Raw genomic sequence first — 26,521 nt, 5'->3', positions numbered from 1 at the left:
AGACAGGTGACCTTACTAACAACCCAGATAGGATCCTCCAAATATTACAGGAACATTTCAGTGACCTCTACAGGGCCAATAGGCCTGCCACGGAGGTTCATATGAATGACTTCCTCAGTAGGGCAAAAATGCCAAAATTAGGAGAGGCTGAAGTGGCAGGCCTGGAGGCCCCTATCCAAAATAAAGAACTGTTAGACGCAATAAAAGGGCTAAAGTCTTTCTCGGCTCCTGGAGTGGATGGGTATTCAGGAGAATTTTACAAAATACTCCAGCCTCAGTTGCTAGGTCCATTATTTGAATATCACCAGGCGGTAATTCGAGAGGGAAGATTCCCATTGCATGAAAACGTTGCCTCCATATCACTACTGTTGAAGCCGGGGAAATGCGGGGAGGAACCCGAATCCTATAGGCCTATCTCGTTGATTAATGTCGATATCAAACTGCTTGCAAAGATCTTGGCCACACGGCTCAATGCATATCTCCCAAGTGTGATTGAATCTACACAAGTGGGATTCATCCCAAAAAGACACTCGGTAACACACATTCGAAGAGTCTTACTGGCAATGGCTAAGTGTCGGCATGAGGAGATCCCAGGGATTTTGGTGAGCCTTGATGCCGCCAAGGCTTTTGACAGGGTCGAGTGGACCTTCTTATTTTGTGTTTTAGACTGGATAGGAATTCCGGCAGAAATGAAGCAAATTATAGCGGCCCTATATTCCGGTATGAAAGCCCATGTCACAGCAAATGGAGGGATTTCAGAGGGGTTCCCAATAAGTAGAGGAACACGTCAAGGTTGCCCACTCTCCCCACTTTTGTTTGATCTTACATTAGAACCATTACTACGTTATCTAAATTCAGACCCGGGAGTTAGGGGGGTGAGATTAGGGGAACAGGAAGTTCGAGCTTTAGCTTATGCCGATGACGTCCTCCTGGTATTAACTAACCCGCAAGAGTCCTTTAAGGCTGCCTTAACACTGATTAAGGAGTATGGGCAGTTATCAGGGTTTGGCCTTAACCTCTCAAAGTCATGCGCGATGTCCATGGATAGTGACGTTAAATTAAATTGGCAAGGAGAGGCTTTGCTGAGATGGGAGACAACAAAAATGAAATATTTAGGAGTGTATATAACCAGAGATGGGGCCTCTCTATATAAAGAAAACATAGGTCCGCTGATGGAGATGACTAAAAATAAGTTGTTTATGTGGAGGGAATTACCACTTACAATATGGGGTAGAATAGCGCTGTTTAATATGATGGTAGCACCCAAGTGGCTATACGTCTTTCAGCAATTACCGTTGTTTTTGAAACGAAAAGATGAAAAGTCTTTACAACGTTTACTACAAAAGTACCTTTGGCAAGGGAAGAAACCGAGAATTCCATATCATCTGATGATAGGCCCAAGGGAGGGGGGTGGCATGGGACTTATGAACATTAAATTTTTGGCTATCGCAAGTTCCATGAGACACATAAATGATTGGTATCGAGGGACCTCTGGGTTTTCCATTACGCCAGTGGAGACACAGATGTTCCCAAACATACACTTTAGTCATCTGCTTCATTCTGGAACGCCATTGCCCACTGGAGCATTCAGGAGGCATCCCCTACTGAAGGCCCTCAGGGAAACATGGAGATGGGTGTGTAGACGTTATCACTTCTCTGCCCGTACATCCCCCTGGCTGTCCATATGCGATAACCCAGCGTTTCCCCCGGGACAAGGGGTTAGTGTTTTTAGTAGGTGGGCGCAAAAAGGGATAATCTACCTGGCACACATAGTCACGGAACAGGGGAAAATTCTCTCATACCTAGAGCTTCAGACTCGATTTAGGATCCCCCCGACATATCAATTTGCATATTGTCAGCTGCGACACTATGTTGCTTCCCTAGAGTGGACCGACCTCACGGAGGATGTGGTGGAGGTTCTCTCCGAGGAGTTTACTCTGGGAGCGCAACTCTCAGTACCATTGAGATTCCATCATAGGCAATTGAAGGATACTGCAGCAGAATTGGACTTTAGACGGATTGCACGGGACTGGTCAGAGGACCTGGGTTGCACATTTACAGAGGTAGAATGTAGATCATATTTGAAAGCTATGTATAAGCAACGACTATCCATACCCCAGAGAGAGAGGTTATATAGATGGTTGTTGAGAACACACATATCTCCTTACAGAGCGCTAAGAGCGGGGTTTGATACTACAGGAACCTGCCCCAAATGTAACCAGGGAGCGGCTTCTCTAGGGCATATGTTTTGGGGCTGCCCATTAGCAGGAAAGTTCTGGAGGCAAATCATAGCGGGAATAGACCAATTGTGGAATTGCACTCTCATCTATGATCCCTTAATTTTATTTAACTGCTTTAAGCTAACTGCAGAGGCTCCAGAGGGCTTTAAGGCATTTGCCAGGATGGCTATATATTTCGGAATAACCACCATATTGCAATTTTGGAGGGCAAAAGAAATACCCCCCTTACAGGCCTGGCGGGCACAAATGGTGCGACAAATGAGAATAGATAGATGTGGGGTGCCTGATCTAGAAAGCCCCGCAGGTCTCAAGTTTAAGGCCCAGTGGGAAATGCTTTGGATTACCCTCCCGGTTAAGGCGCAAAGCCTATTGCTGAAATTCTAAAAACAATGCAAGGTCGCATGGGCTTGTTATTATTAAACAGAGGGGCGATGGATTATGGTAAAGAAGGCTCAATAATTACTGAAAGTCGGGTACGCTATGTACAATGAGAGCTGCCACTTCCTTAGATGCTGACTTCTTGTGTGCACTAAACTACAAATACAGTTGACTTTGTAACGGAGCAAGGGGGGGGGGGGGGGGGGGGAGGGGGGGGGGAGGGGTAGGGTCAAGGGAGGGAGGGATAGGGCAGGGGGGTTGGGTAGGGTACTCCTCCAGATTCATGTAGTTAAATAACTCATATAAGTCGAAGCCGAACAACAGAGAGTTTATTTTGAAATAATTTAGCCTGACGTTTGTCAATTGTTGGGAGGTTTGTTACATTTGTAATACTAGAATGTGGTAAGAGATAGGGAGTGCTAAAGGTTAAGAGGAGGACAAGGAAAGGGAGAAAATACAAATACTATACTGTAACATGATAAGCTATTTCGACCTGCTGGTCGACAAATCTGTGTATAAATTTTGTTTTTCGGCAAAGAAAGGTTTATTTGTTTGTTACAACCAATAAAAATGATTTAAACATAAAAAAAAATACAGGAATCTAGATATTCCAAATAATCTTATTTAGAGGTGTAGTTTAAGATGGGTTATTTTACCTGTAACTTGTACTATTTTATCATAGGTGACCTAGATACTAATAACTGAGATTAACAGTAAAATCACACGTTAATGGTAGCCGAAATTGATAGCTTCCTCCCATAATGTTGTTTGTCACAACTCAGAATGCATGGAATTCTAAAACCCCAAGAAGGAATTTTTTCTTAAGTTGGTGTGTATATCATTGGGGGGGGGGGGGGGGGGGGGGGGGGTTGTCCTCTTTGAAAGGTAACAGTGTTGTGAACTTTTCACTGTATTAAAAATTCCTTATTTCAGTGAAGACTATTCTGATTTTTATTGAGATATTGTATGTTGCAAATTCCTCTGCCAGCACTATACTACACATATTTTTGTCTACTTTTACAATTTTCTTGCATTTTTTTTCCCTCAATCTACTCTGACATGTTAGCTCCCATTATACATTTAATTATGCAGTTTAGTCAAATCATGAGAAAGTGAATGTTTGGACAATATCTCTGTACAAACCAGAGATATATTACCAAAACTTCTTCACTAATCCATTTTACATGTTTTTTCAAGTCATTTCATTGTATGTATTTTTTCAACTCTTATTTAAATATGTCCATATAAAATATATATACACTTATCAAACTTCCATATGCACTTATCTGAATTATCAGGAAACCTTGGTGGATATGTAATCCCAGGCACCAAAGTGCAATTTCTTGGCACTAGGATGGCCTGCTGCTGGGATTTTTTTAGGCTTTGCACTACAGAATTAGCAATTGAAAATTTATTTATCTAATCTTTTCCATCTTAATTGGGATTTCAACAAGCAAATATATGGTCAATATTCACCTGGTGGCGATTAGTGTTTTTTATGGGCTGACTGTCACTGGCTAAATCAGACCCAGATATTCAATGCTGGGCCATTTCTGGTCACTGGCATTGAATATCTGGATCTTGCTGGACATGCTTTGGCTGTGGGTCCAGGCCAATATTCAGCCAGGACCTACATACTAATAAGGGTCCTGGTTGAATATCAACTGGGACCCACATGAAAGGAGTCCAAATTTCCCCCTTCTGTCCCTTAACTAAGTCTGATCCCTACTTCCTCCATCTCCTCTTGTTGAAGCCTGATCTCTGGCCCTTCCACCAAATCAAAGCAGGTTCACCATGGCCTACCTCAGCAGGAGCAAACCCCACTCATTCCTGCTTCTAGCGGTTCCTAATTGAAAATGGTCACTGCAACCTCTAGTGGTGGTCTTGTAGTAGTTGGGGGGGGGGGGACAGGAAGGAGAGCAGATCAGCTTCAGGCCACAACCTGGTAGTTATGCAGGTGCCAGCAGTATTCATTGCTGGCACTCACATAGCTATCCAGGCAAAGTTAGGACTGCTATTTATGCAGTCCTACATGCCTGGTTAACTGTGCAGGCCCTGAATATTGCCAGGACCTACATAACTCTCAGCAACTCCCCAATTCCACCCCTGGAATACCCCATTCCTTAGAAACCAAGAAGTAGGGTAAAGTCTACGGTCTTCTAAACAAACAAATGGATCCACAGGAGTTGAATGTTTAGAGTTTATTCAAAACAATATACAGTAAATTCGACATTAGACTCAATGCGGTGCCGTGTTTCAGCAATCAAATGCCTGCATCGAGAACTTTTTGTCTGCTGAATGTTGTCTATGAGCCTCATAAGGTTTACAAACAAATGAAGCTGTGCTATGCAAGCTGCTGTGTTAAGTTGAAGCTTTGTGTGACTGCATGACCAGCTTCAGTTACAGGCTCTGTAGTGTCCATGGGCTCAAGGGCAGGGTCAGCATCTCAGGATAGTGATAGTGGAATCAACGCATGCACTTTGAAAAGTCAACAATCTGCAGTCTGCAATTCAAGATAAGTATAAAAAATAAGATTCTGAGATTAATTTAATGCTAGTCAATGGACAATATACTGGTCATAGCTAATTAGAAGAGATAGAAGCTGCTAGGTGGACTTAATAACATATAAGCATCTATTGACAAAAGGTTAGATATTGGGTCAATTGCAATAACATGAAGCGCAATGACTGAATAAAATAATGTGAGCTTGTCCACTATTGGCTATGCCACACAACTCTGAACACTGACCGAAAAAAAAAAATATATATAATATTATTAAAGTCTTTTACAGTACAGTATCCTTAAATTATTGTAAAAATTTATCACCCAGGAGCATCAGGCTGCTAAGCTCTGATCTGATGCTTCTGGGATATCTCTTAAAGGATCCTAGATAAATATTTTCCTCCACTATGTTTTTCAATTTGTCTTCAATTATTTTCAATTATTTTTCAACTTGCCTCAGTGGTGCTTATTGGCCAGTCATTATTTCTGTGGCAACATCTTAGGCACCTCGTTTCTTCATCGGCTTTATATTATTTATGTAATTTTAAACACTTATCTGTGTAGATTTTCGGACTGGGGGCTCAAAGACGTCCGTTTCGCTGTTAAGCTGTATCAAGGACTTCCCCCTTTTGCCATTTTAGTGCGAGGGCGGGACACGGAAGGAAGGAGTGGCCTGCCCTGCTGCTGCTTGCTGCGAAGGTGAAAGGAGGCGTTTAAGGTTAGTTCTGGGAGTGACAGAGGGCGGGCAGGCCAACCCCGCTCCAACCCCGATGTTTCCCCGAAAAATAAGACAGCCCCTGAAAATAAGACCTAGCGCATTTTGGGGGGCAAAAATTAATATAAGACTGTCTTATTTTCGGGGAAACACGGTACTAAGCTGCAGCAAGTATTAGCACGTGCTTACCAAAGGAAAAAAAGAGCATACCTTGGGCACACTCAGGCATCCCATGATAATTTTTGCTTGTGTGCCTGCTACCCATGCGCTATAAAATCAAGTTTATTTTTTAGTGCTGGAGGCATGTCAGGGGGACAAACAGTGGGCATGTTCTGTACTGATCGGTTACCACAGCTTCGCTTCATTGCTGCACTGTGGTTAACATGTGAGCCCTTACCGCCTACATAACGGGTGGCGGTAGGGGGCTCATGCGTTAATGGCAAACTTAGTGTGTGGCCATTAATATAGCAAATGGAAATATTAGCCATTTTAACCCTGCAGTAAAAATGGCCTTAATGCACGGGAATGACCCACGAAAGGCCCCTTTTTACCACAGTTTGATAAAAGGGCCCCTAGGTTTTTAAGGCACCTTAACAAAACTAAATGCATGCTAATGAATGCACATCCCTAATGCACAACTTATAATTGTGTCTCCAGAATGCTCCTGGCCCCTCCATTTACTACATGGATATATTTTCTGTGGTCAAAATGTAACCTTGCCACAGGTGGAAAAATTGAAACTAAAACACTTATGTGGTCAACACCTATTACCAGCTAAATACCAGAGTGTTTTTGAAATTGACCTCCAGAGTGCTAAACAGTGTGAAGACCAATCACCCAGACACCAAGCAATTATAATATGGTACAAAGGAATTCCATGTACAGTGGCATATTAACTTAGACTATAGATATAAATGACCCTAAGGACTAACAGAGTTATTTCGTTTTGTTTTCTAGCCTGCAGCTGCTTTGAAGACACTTTCTTGGAGGAAAAATGCTGCAATCAACTCTGGCCCTCTCCTTTCTATTGATTGCTGTCTCTTCCAACCTGGCTATGGCTATCAATAAGGAAAGAAAATTACCAGAAACACTGTCAAGAGGTCTTTAATATATATATATAGATAGATAGATTTTTTTTGGTCTTTTATTCTCGCATTCTTCTCTTGGCCTTTTCCACCTCTCTTACCAGTTTCAAACGCCATGTGTAAGTTCCCCTCCCCCACCAAAACAGACCACCAGTCACTCCATCTCACTGCACATACTATAATATAAATGACACTAATCAATAAGTGGAGAAAACAAACCTCAGTGAGCAGCCCACGCTCCTCACTAAAGTATAGAGTCAAAGCTGACAACCATCACTGGTCAAAAAAAACTCCACAATTGTTTAAAGCAGTAGACAGAGTGAGAATTGTAGTCTTAAAAACAGGATCAGTTCATAAAGCTGCAGACACATAATAATACAAAATAATATATATTAGCTGCTCAGGCAGTAAACACTTGTGTGGGGTAGGGGTTAGGGCTCTGGCTCCAGAGTACAGGGAATAGGAGTTTGATTCCCACTGTGAGTCTTTCTGGTCATTGTCTTATGGGTGTTTACTGATTGACTGCAGAGAAATTTTGGCGACTGAGCAGATAATATATTTTTTGTATTATTATGTGTCTGCAGCTTTATGAACTGATCCTGTTTTTAAGACTACAATTCTCACTCTGTCTACTGCTTTAAACAATTGTGGAGTTTTTTTGACCAGTGATGGTTGTCAGCTTTGACTCAGTACTTTATGGGCCGATGATCAGAAGCAAACTCAGGCGCTAGAGGCTGTTAGTGCCATACTAGTGCCTGCATGTGCTACCGCTCCATGATCAGAGCCCCCCGAGTGTGTGAAACAACGCGCTCGTGGGCTCTGAACGCAACTAGCATGCAAAACAGGGCTCTTAGCACAAGTAGCAAGCAAATGCATGCTAAACATATTCTTCCCTAATGATCAGCGGGCAGTGCACCAAGCATTGGCATGCTGTCTATGGCAAACCCTATGCTAGTTAAGGTTTGCAGGCCATTGGGGAGGAATGGTGAGCATTTGCATGCTAGCAGGCCCCCCATCCCCCCAAAAGTATGGGGGGGGGGGGGGGAGAATGGCCATCTTCAAATCTAAGCTAAAGGCCCACCTTTTTGATGCTGCTTTTAACTCCTAACCCTTATCACTTGTCCAGAATCCTTATTTTATCATCCTCACTTTAATATTCCCTGATCTCTTGTTTGTCTGTCCTAATTAGATTGTAAGCTCTGTCGAGCAGGGACTGTCTCTTCATGTTCAAGTGTACAGCGCTGCGTACATCTAGTAGCACTACAGAAATGATAAGTAGTAGTAAAGTAGCAGCAGGCTCCCCCCTCCCCCGCAGGAGCAGGAAACCTGACTCCCCCCCCCCCCCCCCCCCCCGTGACATGAGGGAAGGAGGTTAGGAGGGGCTGGAGATCCTGTGGGAGGGCAGGGAGATGCACCTGTAGGAGGAGGGGTAGGTAGATATGCCACTGCCAGTAATCCACTAACAATATTTCATTTGCACTGCAGGTTGGGGTGATGATATCACCTGGGTGCAGACCTATGAGGAAGGGCTCTTCCAAGCAAAACAAAAGTAGGTAAAGAAATTGTGACAAGAGTAATTCCACTGAATATTGAGATATACACTGAATGTTGAGATATACACCAAACAGGACATGATTTTCCTCATGTCATTAGACCACAAGACTTCAGCAGGGCTGCCGAGAGGGGGGGCAAAATTCCCCAGGCCCGGGTCTCCAAGGGAGGCCTGGCGCCGGGGTCCCTCTCTCTCTCTCTGCTCTTGACAGGACCCTAGTGATCGCATCCCAACAGGAGCAGGAGAGAGAAAACTCTGGCGCCACGGCCGGGCCCCCCCTTGGAGGCTGGGGAGGACCCATTGGGGCACCTCCAGCACTGCTGTTCTGCCCAGCTGAGCAGCCGCTTTTCCTCTCAGGTGTTCATGTTCAGTTCTAAACCGAGCATGCCCTGAGAGAAAAAGCAGCCGCAGGGGCAGGCAATTGGCAGAAGTGATAATCAAACAGAGCTATAGGTAGTCCAATCATTAATATATTAACACTCAAAAATAAAGGAGACTCCTATATGTATAGCATCTCGTGTGAGATATTCTTTTTAAATATAGAGGAAAAAGCCTCAATCCAGGCATGTACTCCTTATGTTATTCAACGTTAGGGAGCACTGGCCGATCATCACTGGCTCAAAAACCTCTGCTAAGTATCCCACATATATTATCTTGTTTTTCAAATTAATCTCTCGAGGGTTACTTAGCTTGCTGCTGGAAAAGGTTTCTGAGCAGTCTCATTCACGGATACAGAAATGTAAATCCCATCCAAGGCCCGACTTCGGCCCGAGTTTCGCCTCCTTCCTCAGGGTCCGTGGGCTATCCGACTGTATCTGTTAAAAGATATATCACATGTTGACGCTTTTAATTATAAATTATCAATTTTACCTCCAACCTTGACCATCTTGGAAGCTATTCATCGAAGCGAGCACAGCATTTTCTGAAGTAAGGAATACCAGGTCAAGGAGTCTCCTATATTTTTGAGTGTAAATTTGGGTGTGGCCATTTGTACCAACTGAAACATTCTGAAACTCATTCTGTAACAACATGCGTAAATGTTAAGAATGCCCCTTTCTGCCCATGACCCTCCCATTTCCACACCCCGTTTTTGAACTCACACATCCTGCGCCTAAATTTATGCACATAGATTTCAATGAAATCTAATTAGTGTCAATACAAACCTAATAATGGTGCTAATTAGCTCATTATTATTGCACGTGCAAATTGGGTGCACTTTTACAGAATTTGGGGGTCAGTGTGCACTCTTCTGAAAGAGTGTGCACTATTTTCAAAGAGGGTGCATTATTTCCCAATAGAGTACCTTATTCATGAATAGGGTGCACTCTCTTTCCCAATAGCACCATCTGCACCTGTGTGCACTATTAGAACAGAGTGTGCACACTTCTGAAAGATTGTGCACTATTCACAAAGAGTGTACACTATTGAGAAATAGTGCACCCTCATCACAAATAGGGTGTACTCTTTGAAAAAGACACACACTTCATGAATAGTGTGTATACTTTTGAAAGAGTGCAAACTCTTTCAGAAAATTGCACACCAGCTAATTGCTGCCAAAATGAAAAAAAATGTTTTCTAAAAACATGAACAAAATGAAATTTCATGTAAATGACATGGGGAAACTCAACAAAATAACAAAGTTTGGGCTGCAAACTTCTCATTGAGAGCACACAATAAAGAGGCACTTGGCTCAATAACAGAACAACTATACCGATGCTTAGGTATGATCTGAAAAGTAGGAAGGGCTGTGCAATATTTACAAAGGCCAAGGTAATCTGAATACTAATTAAAGACAAAATACTTGAATTGGACATTTTTATCAAATTAAAATACACAAATTTGACTTGATTTAACCCATCAATTAATGAAGACTTCTTTTATTCTTTGCAGTAACAAACCACTGATGGTAATTCATCATTTGGACGAATGCCAATATTCCCAAGGTATTTATAAACACATGAAGACACTTTTCTAGATGATAAATGAAATCCGAGTTTGATTTTAGTTTACTACTTTTATTTTGCACACTTGTTTGTTCCTTTCTGACGCCTTTATGATGTTTTTTGCTGCCTCGTGCTGTGTACCTTGACCCTCTCCAGTTTACATTGCACTTGCCACATTTAAAATGTCCCAGCACTGTTCTTCTTTTTCACTCTGCGTACAGCAGGACTGAGAATTGCCGTCAAATTCTTTCTCCTTGAGAAAGTTACTCTAAGTGATGTTTGCTGAAATGCGGAATGTAATTGAACTAAGTCCCAGTTCTTTATAATAATATCAACCACTTTGTTGCTACCATTGAAATAGTTCATAATGCAAATGAAGACTTTAGCTTGTTTGATGTCTTTCTGGCGTGAGCAAAGCAGTAAATCATGATTGTTAAATTTTGCTCTTGTGTATGCTTTCTTCAGCACCTTCTGTGGATATCCCTGTTTCTAAATTTAGACATTAATATTTTAGCTTGTTTCTCAAATGAACCATCATCGGAACAGTTTCCTCTGATTCTTAATAGTTGTGAAAATGGTAAACTATCCTTTAACTTTTTGGATGGCAGCTGGTATATGCTAGTAAGGTATTCAGTAGGTTTCACATATACATTAGTATGAAAGCTCTTTGCCTCCTAGATGATTTCCACATCTAAAAAATGAATCTTAACATATGAACAGATCACGGAAAAATATAAATGATGAACAGAAGCCTTTTTTATAGCCACAGGAACAGCCCCTTCCAGCAACAACTTATTCATGATGACAGCAGGGGCGTAGCTACGGGTGGGCCTGGGTGGGCCCAGGCCCACCCAATTTCGGCCCAGGCCTGCCCACCCAGCACACACACAACTGCAGCAGCAGAAGCAGCCTAGCTGCCTAGCGTGACGGCAGAGAGGGCTCCTGACCCGCGGGGCTCTAGCAGTGGTAGCTGGAAAGGTTGCGGGAGGCTGTCAAGTCAGGCGATTGCTTTGGGCTGAAGGCTAACCACGGCGGAGGAGGAGGAAGAACAGGAGACGCTCGGCCTGAAATGCGAGTGAGGCCCGAGTTGGGGATGGCTGCGAACGGCAAATATTGGTGTCTGTGGCGCCTGGGGCTGAGCCGTGAGTGGCTGCTGTTAGAGAACAACACGGAGGTGAGAGCTCAGGGCCCGGCCTCTGTGAGGATTTCTTCGCTCTTTCCAGGACTCATCCGGGCTGCATCCTTCTCAGTTAGTTTAGTGTGATTTAGTATCGCGTTTAGGTGGTTTTATTTGTAAGTATTTACGTCGTGGTGGTTTGGCTTCATGGCTATTTTCATTTGTACCTCGCCGAAGAAATATATGTAACGCCAGTCCCGATATGAGTTGCTGCAGACATTTGTTTCATTTATATGCCTGTGTTACCAGGTCTTCATAACTTGAAATATCTTTTGTATTGTGTATGATTTTAATTGGAAACCACCTGGTTTATAGGTGGTCTAGAAATCGGGTCAGACCAATGGTCCATATAGCCCAGTGTTCTGCTTCCAACATTGGCCAACTTAAGTATCTGACAGAAACCCAAATAGCAACAGAATTCTATTCTGGCAAGCAGTGGCTTCCCCCTTGTCCATCTCAATAACATTTTCTCCAGGAACTTGTACAAAACATTTTTTTTCAACCCAGATCTGCTACTGTTGTTTTAATAGTGCCAAGCTAGCTTAATTTAAAAAAAGTTGTCTTTCTCACATTTTGGTGGGTTTTTGGGTGGGGATGGTCTCTCTGCAGTGCCTAGTTTAAAATTAAAAAAAAAAAAAGTGTAGGCGCCGGCAGTTTTCTCTGGGTGGACCGGTGCGTGCAGAGGTGGGCATGAAAAAAAGTCTTTTTTTATTTAATTCCATAGGGGGTGGGTAGGGAGTAGGACAGGGCTGATGCTAGGCTACAGGGAGGAGTGGGGTGAAGGATAGAGCTGATGTTTAGCTATGGGATGGATGGTGGGGAAGGGAAGGAATGATACGGGCTACAGGGATGGATGGTGGGGGGGGGGGGGGGGTAAGGTAGAGAAGGGAAGGGCTGATGCTGAGCTACGGGGATGGATAGAGAGTATTGAAGGGAAAAGCTGATGCCAGGCTGCTGGGATGAATGGGGTAGGGTAGGGAAGGTCTTTATGTTTTTGTAATATGTTTTAAAATTAATGTGTATTGAATTGTGATCTGTTGAGAATTGCAGAGATAATGTGGCATAAAAATTTAGAAAATCAATAAATTTATCATTTTTGGTCCTTTATTCTGTAATTGATGAGGGTTGGTCTGTGGTCTGCATGTGACCACGAGCAGATGAGAGTTTCTGCTGGCATGTGGTTTGTATGGGGATCTACTGGAACTGGTGTTATAGTTTGCAATATGGCGTTAACCGATTCTGGTCTGAACAAATACATGGTATGAATGAATGCAAAGTGATACTGTTGTAGACTGAGGTGCATGTATGGTAGGTACAATTGGGGGAACTTAGAGAGGGAAGGGGGGAAGAAGAGTCAGTTAATGTCTGTTATGGTCTTTGGTTACATTGTGTTGCAAGTGTCCAGGTATTTTTATGTTGGGTCAGTGGGGTATGCTCTTCTGAACAGGTCTGTCTTTAGTGCTTTCCGAAAATTTAGGTGGTCGAGTGTAATTTTTTACTGCTTTTGGCAATGCATTCCATAGTTGTGCGCTTAGGTGGTGGTTTATGTTGATGCAGGGCAGCTGTTGGGCAGAATACTTAGAAATCCATCATCAAGTGCATTCTAAGGCATTATTTTGTAGTATCCCAAGAAACACTACTCATGTATCTCTCTATATATCTGTCTATTTATCTCTATCTATCTCTCTCTCTCTCTCTCTCTCTCTCTCTCTCTATATATATATATATATATATATAGTGCCCACCCATATTAGCTCTGGGCCCACCCAAAATGTCAGGTCTGGCTACGCCACTGGATGACAGTCAGAGGGTCTAAAAGGTCATTTTTCAGAACAATTAATAAGTGCCAGGAAGCAATCATCCAACGGACAACAAGAGGGGTTAACCCTACTCATCACAGTCTTCACCTGCCCCTTGGAGACTATCGAAAACTCAACTATGTATCCTACAGAATATAGTTCTGCTCCTGAAGTAGTCCAACATCACCAAAGGAGCTAGAAATATCTGCCACCTTCTTTAGGAAAATGTTCACAAACTCCTGACATGGTCTACCACAGAATGGCGCAAGGAAAACCGTATTTCTTGTAAAAGGTAGCTGTACTGTAGGATTAAGTATAATATCTGATTGGATATACAGGCTAGTGGAAACAGCTGCATTTACAATCATGTTACTATGTTTTGATGTCTATACAATACATATGACCAAGATTTAAGTGAGGATATCCTGTTTCCTGATGAGTTTATCTTAACTGTTGTACTCTGCCTTGGGAAGCTGGTGTTATAAAGATGATAGAATATATTGAAATTAAATGGAAGTAGAATTAAACTCAGCTTTCATTGGGACACATGGAATCTCATTTTAACGTCATTTCATTTGTAGGAATTTACATTTTAGATACACAACTGGATTATTCTGTTTTTAGGCATATTTCAGGGACAAGTGGTTTTATAGGTCAAAATAAAAATAAATATTTTTAAATGCAGATCTCTTTTGTTTAAACATAACTAAATGGGCTATAAGCCCCTAATGATGTATTAGGTTCTGCCCAGTGTAATATTTATGGTACAGTAAGGTTCTGAGTGTGTTTTCGCACAAAGTTGTGCATAGTGTTCTGCAGTTGAGCGATTGTGGTATATGCTTTGAGCAACCACTTTATTCTTTGACATATGATACATATCTAATATCTAAATTTAATAAAAGGTATTGTGACTTTTATTTTTATTTTTTTTCTGTGTGTTATCAGACAATTATGGATTTAATCTCCACCCCCTTTAGCCTCCCCAAACAGTTGGGCCACCGACCACCTATGTTTACAACCTCCCTGCTTTTACTGATAATTAATAACATCAAATCACAGGAACACTTATTGAGAATCTTATTCCAATGTTCAACAAACTCCACATCATCTTGGAAAACCTAGGGATTCTTTCACCTTTACAGTATTCAACCAACATTGCACTATTCAGTTCAAGTTTGGTAATCATTTTTTGCATATTAATAATTTTAGATACATTTGATGAAGCTTCAGTAGTGTAAGCAATGTTGAATGGTGAAGGAGTTTTTAATAAGTCATCAGCTTGCTCTGCAGTGAAACACAAAACCGACTTCCATGGACCTGAAGCCATCTCATTCAATGGGTATGTAGCACCAATCAAAAATAGAGAATATGGTAGAACCAAAGTGAAACAATTCCAAACAAAAATATGGTCTACCTGCCACATCAGAAAATAACAATGATTCCAATATATTTTCCAAAATGTGACTAAATTAAATAATGGAGGAAAAAGACCTCAACAAATGGAATGGCAGATATCACTCTACTCTAATCAATGGTTCCATTTATTATCATTGGTCTAAAAAAAAATCTCCATTTGACACATTATGTTAAAATTTAATCTTTTTTAAAATCTTATTTTCATTCATTTTTCAACTTAATTCAACTGTCCCAATGTGACTTGAATTCCAAACACACAGGCACTGAGCAGTTCACATTAGCTTCCTTTTTGGAGATAAAAGAGGCATAACACTTATCTTAATCATTGTTCCAACGGGGCAGGTTTCAACTGATGTTCGGGCTTCATCAGGGGTTACCATTTCAAAAATGAGTGTCTTCAATATCTCAGTGAAAAACACCCAACATTCAGTGCAGCGTGTTGTTCCTACAGTCCGCAGTGCCAACTCACAGCAATTTGTGCCAAACTTATTAAAACCTGGGACAACCAATGTTCTTCCTAATCTAAAAATCATTATAAACATGTACTCATTTACTGTGGAATCACATGTTTTCTTATCACTGATTTCCAAATGAAGCAGCGATACACAGCAGGTACGCTAATAGCCAATATGGTGCTGGTGCGTAAATAGAGACCAGCAAATGCATGACAGCATTATTCAAGCATCTACTGCCATCTGCTGGTGAAATCAATATTGCACTTCAAAAAACATTCCACTCAATTGAACTATTTAGATATAGTAACACAGTAGATGACAGCAGATAAAGACCTGGACGATCCATCCAGTCTACCCAACAAGATAAATTCATTACATATGGTATGATCTGATACATCATATGTATACCTGATCTTAATTTATCCTTGCCATTTTAGGGCATTTTTAAGGCATAGACCATAGAAGTCTGGCAGACACTGGCCTTGTTGAAGTTATTGTCAAAGCCCCTGAAAAGCTCCACTCCAGCCCATAAAAATCTATTCAGCTTTGATCAGGGCACAGACCATAGAACTCTGCGCAGCACTGGCTTTCCTACCTAATCTCTGCTAAGCTTCTTTGGATCCATTCCTTCTAAACAGGATTCCTTTGTGTTTGTCCCACGTATTTTTAAATTCCGTTACTGTTTGCATCTCTACCACCTTCCACAGGATGGCATTCCAGGTATCTACCACCCTTCCTGGTGAAAAAATACTTCCTGACATTCTTGAGTCAGCCCTACTTCAACCTTAATTCATGCCCTCTAGTCCTACCACCTTCCCTGCTCTGGAAAATATTTGTTTGCAAATTAATACCTTTCAAATATTTCAACATCTATATCATATCACCCATGTTTCTCTTTTCCTGCAAGGTATACATGTTTAGGTCAGCAAGCCTCTCCATGTACATCTTGCTACATAAACCCCATACCATTTTTGTCGCTTTTCTCTCAACCACTTCGTCTTTTTACATCCTTATCAAGATAAGGCTTCCAAAACTGAACACAATACTCCAAGCGGGGTCTCACCGATGACTTGTACGGGGGCATCAACACCTCCTTTCTTCTGCTGGTTATACCCCTCTCTATTCAGACTAGCATCCTTCTGGCTGCAGCCACAACCACGTTGCACCTTGTTGTCACTATCAGATCCTCAGACACCATCACCTCAAGGTCCCTGTCCTGACCTGAGCTTACAAATCTCTCCCCTCCTACCTAGTACATCTCTTTTGTATTTCTGCACCCAAGTGCATCTCTTGGCACTTCTTGACATTAAATTTTAACTTTGTAAATCTCACTACTGGGGTATCTGGTCTTTCTGGTTTCAATTTACTTTTTGTAATACTTCTGGAGAAAACGTTCTAAATTACTTTTTTATATTTTTCTCATTGCTCTGCAGTTTCTTTTGTGTCTAAATGATGTTGTAGGTGCTCAGTTTTGCATATTTTTCCGTGTGGCTTGTCTTCTAGCGATATGCTACCATGCACATCATTGCACCAAACGCCCTGCCTACCTCCTTCGCAATTTAATTTTCATACATTCACAGTTCTCAAATTGTGAACTATATTATTTGTTTACTTATCTCAGGGCAGGTCTTCCATCTCTTGAATTATGGTGCAGATCTCACAACAGAGTTCCAAACGCTTTGATTTAAGTGTCCGTGACTTGTGGTTGTGCACACAGCTGATTAGAAAGGAGGAGTGCACGAGCACAAGTCACGGACACCTGCCCTGAGATAAGTAAACAAATAATATAGTTCACAATTTGAGAACTGTGAATGTATGAAAATTAAATATTTATAGCAACTTTCAGCTTGGACCACTGTGTTTCCACCTTTCCAATTCCTACCCATGCTGTCAGCTTCTTCTTCAGGTATTCACCCATTTTACCAAAATCAGTACGTTTGAAATCCAGTACTTTGAGTTTTGTGTGTCTACACTCTGCTTTTGCTCTTATGTCAAACCATATTGTGTGATGATCATTATTACCTAGGTGGGCACCCACATGGACACTGGAAACACTTCTTCCATGTGTGACAACTAGATCCAACGCTGACCCTTCCCTTGTGGGTTTCGTCATCAGTTGTCTGAGCAAGGCACTTTGACAGCAATCCACGATCTCTCTACTTCTTTCTGATTCTGCCGACGGAACGTTCCAATCAATGTCAGTCAAGTTGAGGTTCCAAAGACTTGAGTTTATATATCAAATACACTTCTCTTTGCTGTAAACAATTTTGTCTATCCTCATCCATTATATTCACTGAAATCCTTCAGTTGCTAAACATTTATGATGACCAAACGTATGTGCAAATTCAATACAATGGGCTACTAGTGGTTCTTGAAGTCTGTGTCTTTTCAAATTCGATATATTTTCAGACATTCTCGTTCAAAGGCTTCTTGTAGTCATGCCAACATACAATTTCTGGCATGGAGATAAAATCATGTAAACCACTTGTTTAGTTCTACAAGTTGTAAAATTAAAAAAAAAAAAGTCTTGCCATCATGTGGATTTGTAAACTCTTTTCCTTCTATGGTAATATCACAAATGTTGCACTTACCACATTTAAAATGTCCCAACAAATTGTTCTTCTTTTTCACTCATCAAACAGCAGGGAAGACAATTTCTTTCAAATTCATGCTCCTCAAGAAAGCTACTCTAAGTGATGTTTGCTGAAATACAGGATGTAACTGAAATAAGTCACACTTCTTTCTAATTATATGTACCACTTCATTGCTACCATTGAAATAGCACATAACGCAAGTGAACACTTTAGCTTGTGTCACATTTTGTTATTTATTTTCATATTTATAGCCTGCTTGTAATCCAAAGAGGTTTACAATAAAAACTTGCTTAAAATATGTATCTTTCTTGCGCGAGCAAAGCAGTAAATAACAATTGTTAAATTGTGCTCTTGTGTACGCATTCTTCTACACTTTCTGTGGATATCATCTGTCTCTAAATTTAGACATTAATATTTTGCCCCTCCCCCCTTTTCCAAGCCATGCTAGTGGCTGCCAGTGCAGTAATGTCGATACAGCCCATTACTGTGTGGCAGCTGCTAATGCGGCTTTGTAAAAGGGGGAGGGGTTAGCTTTTTCTTAAATGATCCATCATCAGAACAGTTTCTTCTGATTCTTAATAGTTATGAAAACTATCCTTTAACTTCTTTGGATGGCAGCTGGTATATGTTAGTAAGGTATTCCTATCAGTGACGGTAAAAGGGAGTTTTGGCACATGGCAGCTCCATGCACCGATGCCTCCACAGGTCCTCTTATACTGCTATTTGGTAAAAGGACCCCTTGGAGCATCTGTACCTGGACTGTAGAGTGCATATTGCCTGATGTGCAGCTAGAAATGCTGTCACTTTTCCTTTGGTTTGTAATCAGTGCATGAGGAGTCAATTCTAGTAATACTCAATGAATATTATGGTTACTGTTTTTCAGCACTGAAGAAAGTATTTGCAGAACATAATGCGATACAAGAAATGGCTCAAAATGAATTTGTTATGCTTAATCTTAGGGTAAGTGTATTAGCTGGTTCATCAATGCTGCATATTTCACTTCAAGTTTCATTTATTATTTGATACTCTGCCTCGTGGAGACCATTTAGGTGGCTTTCAATAAAAAGTAATAAAAAGTTAAAATTCATAAAATTCAAACATACCTAAACTAAGGAGAAAAAAATGAAATACAATTCAAATAGGAAAAAAGAGAAACAGAAACTAGGACTGCGGATTCCTAGTCCACCCCACACTGCTGCACAGACCCCTAAATGCCAACCAATACAACTTGGAAATCAGGTATAAATCAAAAACAAATCAGTTAAGAGGGCCCGATATTCAGCCAGAGAGGATCAGCATTTTGCAGACTTCTGCCAGCATTATCCCCAGAAATTCAATACCTGATCATGTCTCGGCTCCAGCACTGAATTTCCAGGTATATGGAGTTGGAAGAAAAAATAGCTGGTTAAGGGCAATCAGCACTTAACAGGCTATGGCGTACTGCATAAAGATAGGACCGACTTTTATATGTCCTATTTATATGGTTACCTTGGCCAGTTAAGTGCTGAATATCAGCATTTAACCAGACAAGGGCTGACTGCACCCCCAGAACATCCCCAAAATAGCTTATTTTGAGTTGGGCACTATCTGGTTGAGTGCTGCAGAAAATGTCCTGAACAACTACTACTACTTAACATTTCTAGAGTGCTACAATGGTTACGCAGCACTGTACAGATTCAGAAAAGGACAGTCCCTGCTCCAAGGAGCTTACAATCTAATGGGCAAAATGTCAAGTAGGGGCAGGCCAGATTTCCTGAATAGAGGTAAGGTGGTTAGGTGCCGAAGGCGACATTGAAGAGGTGGGCTTTTAGCAAGGCTTTGAAGATGGGCAGGGAGGGGGCCTGGTGTATGGGCTCAGGGAGTTTGTTCCAGGCATGGGGTGAGGCGAGGCAGAAAGGGCGGAGCCTGGAGTTGGCGGTAGTGGAGAAGGGTACCGACAGGAGGGATTTATCTTGAGAGTGGAGGTTACGGGTAGGAATGTAAGGGGAGATGAGGGTAGAGAGGTAGGGAGGGGCTGTAGATCGAATACATTTGTAGGTTAAAAGGAGAAGCTTAAACTGTTTGCGGTACCTGATCGGAAGCCAGTGAAGTGACTTGAGGAGAGGGGTGATATGGGTGTACTGGTTCAGGCGGAAGATAAGACGTGCAGCAGAGTTTTGAACAGACTGAAGGGGGGATAGATGGCAAAGTGGGAGGCCAGTGAGGAGTAGGTTGCAGTAGTCAAGGCGAGAGGTAATGAGAGAATGGATGAGAGTTCGGGTGGTGTGCTCAGACAGGAAGGGGCGAATTTTGCTGATGTTATAGAACAAGTGATTTAACCGGTCAGGAGTCATTTCTGTCTGGTTAAATCACTTTGAATATTGACCCCCATAAGTTTTAAGGGCCATCTTAAACCTGTCAAATGATTGTTCTAGGCATAAATAAAATGGCAGAGCATTCCAAAATGTTGGACCGGTAAATTTGAAAATTGTCCTCTGGTTTGTATCCAATCCAATCCAATCTGCCTGAAAGATGGTATAACCAGACGATTATGCACTGACAGGCCTTAACAACATCCAAAAAAGAATATTTTTCTTAACACATTAAACAGGCTGCAAATTCAATCAAGCAGCTTTTCAAAATAGTAAACAGTCTACTAGAATCCACACAACAGAATCATCTTTCCCAGTCACAACTAACCAGCAATGATTTTGCCATACATTTTCCATGTGTTTCTTACAGTTGAGCCTGTCATCTAAGTGAGATTTTTGCCATTTTCTTTTAAGCTTATGTCCTTAATATATAAGGACCCATAGTTCTTTAGTGGGACTATGTTTTCTAAGGCCATTGCTAAGTCTGCATTCCAGATCAGAATCTCCTCTGACACTGGACTGTTTATCCACATGGGGATAGAACAAGACCTCTAGGAAACTCTCAGCAGTCAGATTTCTCATATCTCAAATTTCTTTCCAACCTTTAGTTGTGCCCATTTGTTTTAGGTAGTCCTTTACAGAAAATTGTACTAGAAAATGATCCGTTCATAATAAGGTTGTTATCTCAGCGCCACCACCTTGTGTTCAAAGATGTTTGACCCCTTTGCAGAAGATCAAATCTAGTATATAGCCAGTGGTGTGCTGGAGCGGGCTCGCACCAACTTGCAAGAGCCATTTGGCCATACTAGCTAATTTTTAAGAATTTTGGGAGCCGGTTGTTAACAACCGGCTCCCAAAGTTTGGGCTCAGATACTCTCCTGGCATTGGCATCCTCCTCCCCTATGTATGTGGCTTAGGTTAGGCATCTTTTGTCTCCACTTCCTCCCTCCCCCCCTCACCCCGCACCTTTCTGTGCTCAGTTTCTTGCCCCCCTGCATCTCCTTGCCTCTTGTACTGGCCGCTGCACGATTAATTTTTGTTAAGCAGTGCTGTTACACATCAGCAGGAATAGGCTATTTCAGCCAATCCTAAGGCTTTTCTTCAGCTCTCGGGGGCAGGACAGGCTGAAGGAAGGCCCCTTTGATGGGCTGAAGCAGCCTATTCCCATACCAGCACAGCTTTAAAAAAAATTAATTGTGCTGTGGCTGAGCATGTGCTGGCTTGCGCACCTTTTCTATAAGAGTGACTGTCTCTCCAGTCATTGCCAGCAGTGCCATTGGTGGTCTCTGTGCCCCCCGGCTCCCCTGACTGCAGCTTTTTCATGTGGCCTGGCCTGTGCCTCTTGGCTGTGCCGTGGCGCAGAGACAGACGCCAGATAGACGGTGTCTCTGGTGGCGGGTCCCCTCCTGGTCTGCTCTTAGAGTCAGAGAGAGCAGACAATCAGGAGAGAGGGACCCACAGCACTACCAGAGAGAACAGAGCCAGAGGAGCTGCAGAAAGCGTGAGTCTGGGATGGGGATGGAGGGAACCGAGCCGGAGCGGATTGGATCGGATATGAGCTGCTGCAACCACGTTGTTGTGCTTAATTGTTGGTGGCATTTTTATTTAATCTCTTTTATATTTTCAAGCATGCCAGCCAGCTTGTGCAGCATATGGATGTACTAGAGAAAGTATAACTTTCTATAGGTAGAGTAGTAATTTGTTATAAATCGTAATCAGTGTGTCATTTGGAGGAGCTGGTTATAGGGACACCCTAGCACATGTTATATACGTGCAGAGATTTTTGTTCTCCTGGTAAAAGGTCCACTAAAACAGACATCATGTATGAGAATCAGGTGCTCAACATTCAGAGTTTCTATCTATTTATTTACTTATTTTTGGCATTTTATCCCACATTAAACATGAATTAGATTGGAACTTGGGAGCATTTAAAATCTTTTTTTTTCTGGAGAGTAATGCATTGACCCCTCCTAGGCTTTCAATTTAGGAGGGGGGAAGAGGTGGACTGGGGCCCCCAGTCTACCTCTGCACCCCCCCCCAAAAAAAAAAACCAACAACTGTAGGGCTGGCTATACCCGGGGAGAGTGCCTGTTAAAAAATTTACCAGCACACCACTGTATATAGCCCTTTTCATGGGTTTGAGTTTTGATCACCTAAATGAATTGGGATAATGAGAGGCCTGGTGTTTTAAATGTAAATTTTTAATTTGGGTTATTATTACATCAGGCTCTCTAATGAATCATGCTATCAAATCAAAGTAGAGTAAAAGTAATGTAATATTTTTTTTTTCCAGCATGAAACCCAAGATAAGAACTTGTCACCTGATGGCCAGTATGTACCTCGAATAATGTTTATTGGTCAGTATTATGCATGCCTTAGTCTCCTTATTTGAGTGTACATATTTTTTCCCTCTATGGAAGTTTTCCTTTATAGAAGTTGAATGTTTCAATATTGTACATGCAAACTGCCTTGCAGGCTTTTTGAACCATTTGCCTATCTATCCTCCAATTTAGATCTGACTCTGTCTCTCTCAACCAGAAATGCTTCATTAACTTTCAGAGGGTAATATAAAGCAGTGCTTAGTTTAAGAGGGCAAGAAGGTGCCTACTTAGGTGCTATTTTATAAAGATACAGAGGTACTTTTGTGTCTTTATAAAATACTAGTTGAAGTGGCAGAAATCGTGCCTACATTGCAGGCATGTTGTTTCGGAAGTGAAACAGCAAGCAACCTCAGAAGTGGAGAAACTGAATCTGCTACGGGGGTGGGGGGAGTAGAGAGGGGAGTAGCGTGATCAATAAGACACTTCCAAGTACAACCAAAGAGATGAGAAATGGAGGGAAAACCCATTGTATGTCGTTCACCATTAAAGAATTTTCCCTCCATCTCTCGTCTACTTGGTCGTACTTGGAAGTGTCCTGTTGATCACGTTACTCCCCTGTCTCTACATTGCAGGCATGAACATTTACACTTAACGCAAGAGCATTTGTAAATAGCCACACCTAGATTATTTAAGAACACACATAAATTAGCATATTTTATAAACTATGGTGGCAATTCTGTAAATTGACATCTCATTTTAAGCACTAGAAAGGGTCATGCTTTGCATCAATTTTATAATAACTTAAGAGCATTTATTTAGTGCCTGATGATCAACTCCACATGCTTTTTCAAAACAGCGCCCTAAAAATAGCACCAGAACAGCAAAGGGAATTAACTCCCCAATGATCAACGCTAATAACATGCAAATTTAAGCGAGATATTAGTGTTGATCATCCAGCGAAAGTGAGGGAGGATTGTATCTGTAGAACATGAAAAACATCAACATTTGTGAAAAAATTGCATAGTCCCATTCTCCTGACTCTGTAGTACACAAAACTAATTTAACCCTCCAAACCTTTATAGCCTTTATCTCTGTTATTTGTAACCCCACGTTTGGTACCTTTCTACTTTGCGGGTCACATATTTTCCATTCCCTCTTTTCAGATTGACCTACATTGCCTCTTCCTTTCCACATAAGTCCTGCAGTTCTGTTGCTTTTTATTATCTTTAACATATAATGCAACTACCCCACCCCTTTCTTCCTACCATGTCTTTCTTGAACAGATTATAGCCCAGTATAACTATATCCCAGTCACGGTTCTCTGTAAACCACATGTCTGTGACTGCTAATAAATTCACGTCTGCCTCTTACATCACATCTTCTGACTCCACCATGCATTTTTAATTTCCCACTTCGATTACAGTAATTTGGTTTATGTAGGCATCACATGGACAAATCTGAAATATTTACAGACCCTTCAAAATTCCACAATTTGACTTTTTTTGTCATGCTAACTGCCTTTAATATATAAGTATTGGCTTCCTATTGAATATTGAGTTAAATTTAAAATTCTTATTCTCTCTTTTAAAGCACTGCACAATGGTTGCCCATCGTATCTTGCTGCTTCTACAATTCCTTATGTTCCCACACGTTTCCTCTGCTCCTTCAATGACCATCGTTTGACTATCTTTTATTTGGCTCCTGCCTTGTAGAACTTATTGCCTCTGATACTTTGCTCAGACCCTGTATATAAGTCTTTTAGAACTGCTTTAAACAAACATTTTTTTAGGAGGCATTCAGACAGTGGGGCTTGGAGATAAGTTAATCTGGTGATTTCTGTTTTATGATTTTACGTTTTATGGTCTTCTGTGTTTTTTAAATTTTGACACTTAATCTGACACTATTTTTCTATTCTTAAAAATTTTATGTAAACCATTTCGACCTGTTTTACCAGAATAAGTCAGTACAGCAAAAATTTAGGAGTCATGTATTAAGCAGCAGTAAGCAGTGGCGGCCCTACCGTTAGACCATCTGAGGCGGGGCCCTCAGGCGGTACTCCGTGGAGTGGTATCTCCCCCTTCTTTTCTCAACAATCTTCCCCGCGTTTACCTTCTTTTTTCGTTTACAAAAGGTGGCAGTTGCAGCAGCAATTCCCATAGGCTGCCCTGCCACCAGCACTGGCCTCTTCTCCCTACAGCAGCCCACCTCTTGACACAAATTCCTGTTTTATCAGAGGCGGGGTGCAGTAGAGTGAAAAGACCAGTGCCGGCATCAGGGCAGCCTATGAGAATCGCTGTCTCTACTGCTGCCGCATTTTGGAAAAAGAAAAATGAAGGTAAACATGGGGAAGAGGGTTAAGGAGGGAAGGGAGGGGATGCCAGACCCTGGCTGTGTGGGGGTGGGGCAGCATCTCATCCCTGCCTCAGGTGGCAGATTTCCTTGGGCTGCCCCTGGCGGTAAGTAATATCGCATGCTTCTGGTGTGCCAACTTCACTACCACGGGGTACGCTCAGGCACCCTGCAGTAGTTCAGGCATCTTTGCATGCTTCCCCAGCACTAAAAAATACTTCAACTAGAGGAGAGGAAGTCCAAGCATGACAAGACAAACCAATGAAAGAAAAAAAAGCACAAAGGGCCTTCAAAATTGGCATGGTGTAAAGATGTTTCTTTATTAAGGGACCCGACACAGCCTGTGTTTCGGCCAGATGCCTGCGTCAGGGGTCTGTGCTGCAATGTATGTACTTCAGTTGACAGCACTTGGTGATGTATTGTTTGAGGGTTTTTCAGAGATCCAACACTTCTTATTTGTTCTTAATCACAGTATGTTGTTGTGAAGTTCTTCCAAATAGATGATTTTTGGTTTACCATACTGCATCAAGAGAGGAAGTGAGACCTCACAGACTCCTGAGGCAGGCACCTTGCCGAAACACAGGCCATGTCGGGTCACTTAATAAAGAAACATCTTTGTGACAAGCCATTTCTGAAGGCCCTGTGCTTTTTTTTTCTTTTGCTAAAAAATACTTTGCATATTTTTAGTGCTGGAGGCATTTTTAGGGGCGGAGAGTAGGCGTAGCCAGTGCTAATTGTTTAGTGCAGCACATTGCCACATGCCAACTAATTAGCTTATGGTTAACATGTGAGCCCTTTGCGCATACTAAATAGGTGTTGGTAAGGGCTCATGCAGTAATGGCCATGCGCTAATTTGGAAATTAGCGCCTGGCCATTAACGGGGAAAATGGAAATGCAGCCATTTTACAGCCATACTAAAATTGGCCTCAGCACACGGGGAAACCCACGTGCTAATTTTTGCTTATGGCCCTTTTTAGTGCAGCTTAGTAAAAAGGCCCCTTAATAAATTATAAATGATAAACGATTAAGATTTGCATATAATGGAGATAGTAGACATGCAAATGATTAAAAAAATTCCTCATGCGTATTCATTAGGGGTATCCTGACCACTTGCCCTAATGGTGGCCCTCAAAGACTGGGAGTGAAGACCAAGGCTCTAGTCTATGATGTCAGTTCCTGTATCAATGTGAAAACAGAGCTCCACTGTAACAATGATAAACAGATGAGCAAATATTACCACAAAAAAACATTGCACTGTTACCACTATGTTCCAATAATCATGGTAAAATGTAATGAGAACTATGGTAAGAATTCCAGATATATGTGACAACTTTCCGACAAAGCATATGAAGTTCAAGGTGCTTTAACCATAGGCTTTACATTCATTTTCAAAGGGAAAATTTAACTTTTGAACATTGACTCAAGAAAAGTATGTACATAGATTTGCACCTGCTATTTGTATGGGTGCCTTCTTCTGTGAAAACGTATGCATACACCATGGGAAATTCAAATGTATATGTGGGACCATCTCATTGATGTGTACATACACTTATGCAAATATCTGCTACATGCACATATGTGTATACACATTTGTTTGGGGCAAGTTTCAAAAGCCCCATTACATAAAATATTTCTTTAGTTATC

The 26,521-nt window shown here is 41.6% G+C and overlaps 1 protein-coding gene across 4 annotated transcripts in view; it reads left to right on the top strand.

The window, feature by feature from the left end:
• The window catches only part of LOC115469118 (anterior gradient protein 3-like), a 67,182-nt gene that overhangs the window by 35,386 nt on the left and 5,275 nt on the right, over positions 1–26,521 (top strand). For 3 of the 4 annotated variants that reach the window (XM_030201449.1, XM_030201457.1, XM_030201439.1), the window contains 5 exons: positions 6,793–6,935; positions 8,406–8,469; positions 10,363–10,415; positions 18,740–18,816; positions 22,501–22,564. In XM_030201449.1, the coding sequence (XP_030057309.1) occupies positions 6,830–6,935; positions 8,406–8,469; positions 10,363–10,415; positions 18,740–18,816; positions 22,501–22,564 (364 nt within the window). In that variant the 5' untranslated portion in view covers positions 6,793–6,829. Of the gene's footprint in view, positions 1–6,792; positions 6,936–8,405; positions 8,470–10,362; positions 10,416–11,178; positions 11,216–13,387; positions 13,878–18,739; positions 18,817–22,500; positions 22,565–26,521 lie in introns of those variants that run through there. The other variant, XM_030201465.1, reaches the window with a different exon arrangement.

This window comes from Microcaecilia unicolor, chromosome 1 (genome assembly GCF_901765095.1).
Source record: "Microcaecilia unicolor chromosome 1, aMicUni1.1, whole genome shotgun sequence".
Classification (NCBI taxonomy): Eukaryota; Metazoa; Chordata; class Amphibia; order Gymnophiona; family Siphonopidae; genus Microcaecilia; species Microcaecilia unicolor.
This window is presented reverse-complemented; position numbering and strand designations above follow the sequence as displayed.